General features: G+C 28.3%; 1 protein-coding gene across 1 annotated transcript; it reads right to left on the bottom strand.

The window, feature by feature from the left end:
• Positions 1-2,777: 2,777 nt before the first annotated feature.
• Positions 2,778-3,979, bottom strand: LOC105797882 (transcription factor MYB21). Its single transcript, XM_012627769.2, has 3 exons — positions 3,678-3,979; positions 3,377-3,506; positions 2,778-3,289 (listed from the first exon to the last, which is right to left on the bottom strand). Exons 1-3 carry the CDS (start codon positions 3,832-3,834, stop codon positions 2,854-2,856), a joined length of 723 nt encoding a protein of 240 aa, XP_012483223.1. The 5' UTR covers positions 3,835-3,979; the 3' UTR covers positions 2,778-2,853.
• Positions 3,980-4,280: the final 301 nt, after the last annotated feature.

Here is a 4,280-nt window from a genome sequence, read left to right as displayed (position 1 = left end):
TGTGCGAAAATCTATTAATCCGACACTTTTTTCTATTTCACGATCTGACTTCGTATTTGATCTATCCGGATCTATACAAATAAATTTAACATCAATTTAATACAATTCATACTCAATTCAGTCCAATTCACATCTTAAGCAAAATTATCGTTTTCCCTATACTTTTAATTAATTTTGATTTCGTCCCTAAGCTCAAAAAATGAAATTCATGCAATTTAATCCTTATTCCAAGCCTAGCCGATTTTTACATGTAACATTAGCAGCCCATGTATTTTACAAAATTCATAAATTTTCCATAAATTTTATATCTTTTCAATTTAGTCTCTAAATCATGAAATCATCAAAATTTCCTTAACAAAAGTTGTTTATCCATCAAAAACCTTTCATTTTCTACCATAAAACTTCATAATTCATGCATATTAATCCATGGAAAAACCCTAACACTTTGATAACTTTACAAATTAATCACCGAGATAGCTAGATTAAGCTATTACGATAACGGAAATATAAAAATTACTAAAAAGGGGACAAAAATTCATACCTAATTAAGCCAAATAAGCTTGCTTTAGCTCAATTCTCATAGCTAGGGTTTCCATATATTTATTTGGGAAAGATGATGATAAATGATGATATTTTTATTATTTAATCCATTTATCATCTTTATTTTTTATCTTTCCAATTTCATCATTTTCTTTATTTAATTTTCCATGGATGAATCATCATGCTTATCTACTAACTCCTCTTAATGGTCTATTTGTCATATAAGGACCTCAAACTTTGAATTCCATAGCTATTTGATACTTATAGCTATTAGAACTCAACCTTTTTCATTTTATGCAATTTGGTCCTTTCCACCTAATTAAACATGAAATCAGTAAAATTTCTGTACGAAATTTTCATACGATATTTCTATCAAAATTTAGACCATAAAATAATATTAAAATAAATTTTATTTTAGACTCGAATTTGTGGTCCCGAAACTACTGCTCCGATTTCACTGAAAACGAGCTGTTACAATACTAAAGTATCTTATTTTTTTATTTTTTATTTTTTTGCTTTAATTTTTTTCAAATTTATGTGCTCTAACATGAAATTAGTTATACTATAACAAGATTTTAATTTGACATGTTTAATTTTGTAATTTAACTCCAATAATTTCACTCGATTCAACTCGAATTGAAGTTTATTTCACTTGACTCAATTTGAAAAAAAAATCAAAATGAGTTAGGATGATAAAATATGACACGCCAACTTTATTAACTTTAAATTTTTTCATTCGATTCAACTTGAGTCGATTAAACGCTCACCCCCATATGAAACCCAAATTCCTTTTGAGTTTATAATCTTGAATCTTGCATGCTAAGCTAAAAGTAAATAAAAAAAATCCTTGCAATTAATTTAACTAATTAATTTTATCTTCCATGCGAAACAAAACTCATAATTTTTTCATCACTTATTTATCTAAACAAAGAAAAAGCAATTAATTTGATTAATTGCAAGGATTTTTGCCTTTTTCTTTTAGCTTACCATTGAACATTTGAGATTATATGATTAAAAGAAATTTAAGTTTTGCAAATAATTATAAAGTATGAATTATTTAAGTTGATTTCGTTAAGGATAATCTAGAAACATAAAATAAAAATTTAAAATTTAGAAAGATATTAAATTAATTATTTCAATATTATAGTAATAAATCGGTTGACATTATTAAGAGATAAAAATTTCAACAGTTTATTTAATTTATTTTGATGTTTGGAAGTTTAAAATTTCAATATTAAAAAGAAAACTTAGAATTTTTAGTAATAGGATAAATAAGAAAAAAAGTGACAATTTTTGTGTACTATTTTAGTTTCTATCACTTTTTCACTTTAATCATTATTTTTTTACTCCAATCAACACTTAAAAAAAGATATTTTTTAGGTGACCAAAATGAAAGCAATCTAGAATGTGTGACCAAAATGAAAGTGTAAACATGATATGTGTGTATAGTTAATCGTCATTAGAGATTTAATACTTGGGTCACTAAAATGAAAACGCTCTAAAAGTTGGGTGACAAAATTGCAAAGATTTCATTTTGGGCGACCAAAATAAAAGCACCCTAAAAGTTGGGTGACCAACTAGGTAATTTACCCTTTTTATTTATATTTTGATCAACCAATTGTTCATGGAATTATATGATGATACATTATCAAAAATTGTCAAGTTCAGGGGCTAACTTGGAGAAAAAAGTTCAAGTCCCAATGTGAAAACAATTGTTTAGTTTGACCCAAATATGAGAACAATTACAAGTCTAGGACCTAACTTTGACAAAAAAAAGACTTAGATCCCAATGTAAAAATAATTACCAAGTTCAAGCCCCAAATAATAATTTAACCCTTAATTATCTATGATTTATTCTTCTAACCAAAAAATATAATCTATTTAAATTAAAAACATTTTAGAGATTTAAATTTAAAATTTTAATATAATAATAATTTCTTATCTTTTAAGTATTTTAAAAAATGATATTTAAAATATTTTGATATAATAATATTTTATTATAATTTGGTAACCTAATGAATAATAAAATATTTTGATCGACCTTAATACCATTTTCTATTTTTAAAATAATAAAATATTTAAAAATATATTTAATTAAATTGAAATAAAATTAAAAGTAGATTATTTAAACTTGACCTGCATGGGCAATAGCACATGCTCGCCTAGCTTCAAATTCTGTTTATTCAATGCAGAATTGGATCATTTTTATTGGTAGGATAATACATCATAATCAAAACTTCAGATTTAAGACCCTTTCTTATTTGACAAAAACTAGGTAATCTTGTAGGAACCACGGCGTTTCTCACACTAGCTTTAGCTTGGCTTACTGCACCATAACTTCCATTGATAATCATCCAAGTTCCATAATCCATCCCAAACAACATCCTCGTTCGATGTCTCATTGCCATTACCCATGGGATAAAACAAGCTTTGTTCTTCCACCATGTTGGGGCATGAAGTAGCCGCCCCCATTTCTTGTCGCAGCTGTGGCATAAATGGAGCTTTGGGTTCAGTTTCTTCCAGTAAAGACATCATCCTTTTCATGTCGGATTCATTCAACTGTAAGTACTGCTGCTGTTGTTTTTGTTGCAGAAGTTGCTGTTGAAAATGTTGCCTTTTAAGTGTTCGAGCTTTTGCCTGGTCGGAGTTATCCGGTGATAGTTTAGCCTTTTTCTTGAAATGAGTCCTCCAATAGTTCTTTATCTCATTGTCAGTTCTTCCTGGTAAGCTTCTTGCAATGGTTGACCACCTTAAAAATTTTGTTCAACTACGAATATTAAATACGAAAACTTCAAGAAAGATTAATCCGAACAAATTTATATATTAAAATCATTACCTGTTTCCCCATCTTGCATGTAGCTCAAGAATTATACTCTCTTCATGAGGGGTTATTTGGCCCCTTTTAAGGTCTGGCCTTAAATAATTCACCCACCTTAGCCTGCAACTCTTCCCATTCCTTTTTAACCCTAAACAGATGTTATTATAAACAACAAATTATTTCATTTCTATTTAATAAATAATTTTGCCTTCAACACAGCTTTCTAATTGAATTCTAACCATACTTTTTCTTATAAATATCATGTTAGCTCTATACTGCGAACTGAATAACATTTGCGAATACATACATATAAGCTTACCAGCAAGCCTAGCGACAGAGTTCCATCTGCCTTCACCATGTAATCTAACATATTCAGTAAGAAGCCTATCTTCTTCAGCAGTCCAAGGACCTTTCCTCCACGCTTCTTCTTCAATTACACCCCAACCAAACTGTTCTCCCATCATTGCCCAAGACATCTTTCGTTCTTTCTTTCTTTTTAAATGCTAAGAGAACCCTTTAAAAATGCTTTAAAGTGAAGGGTATTTTTTTTTGGTCTTTTCGGGTTTTTTTTCTTCAAACATATGCCTACTAGGGTTGGTGTTTCACATATTTATACATGCAGTAAAGAGACCCTATCTTATTTTTTAATTTGTTAGATAGGGTGTTGTGTTTGTGTATTTTGTAGTGTTATAATCATGTTAGAATATTAAAAAGTCTGAATTTTATAAGTTTAGTTAAACCCCATATGTTTTGATTTGTATCTAAATAGGGCTTTATATTAAATAAATTGTCGATTTAAGTAAAGAGTAATTTGTTTAGGGTAAATTAAAACTTAAGGACTTATTTGGATAAAAAGATACTAGTTAAGGGTTGTTTGAGCATTTATTTGATCGTAATAACAGTATAAGAGTTTACTTAAATA

Source organism: Gossypium raimondii, chromosome 9 (genome assembly GCF_025698545.1).
Source record: "Gossypium raimondii isolate GPD5lz chromosome 9, ASM2569854v1, whole genome shotgun sequence".
Lineage (NCBI taxonomy): Eukaryota > Viridiplantae > Streptophyta > Magnoliopsida > Malvales > Malvaceae > Gossypium > Gossypium raimondii.
This window is presented reverse-complemented; position numbering and strand designations above follow the sequence as displayed.

Excerpts from the sequence above, each read along its gene's own strand:
- LOC105797882 (XM_012627769.2), bottom strand. The coding sequence starts at position 3,834 with ATGTCTTGGGCAATGATGGGAGAACAGTTTGGTTGGGGTGTAATTGAA. Across the intron at positions 3,507-3,677 it reads CTCTGTCGCTAGGCTTGCTG|GGTTAAAAAGGAATGGGAAG; the intron begins GTAAGCTTATAT and ends ACATCTGTTTAG. Across the intron at positions 3,290-3,376 it reads CATGCAAGATGGGGAAACAG|GTGGTCAACCATTGCAAGAA; the intron begins GTAATGATTTTA and ends AAAATTTTTAAG.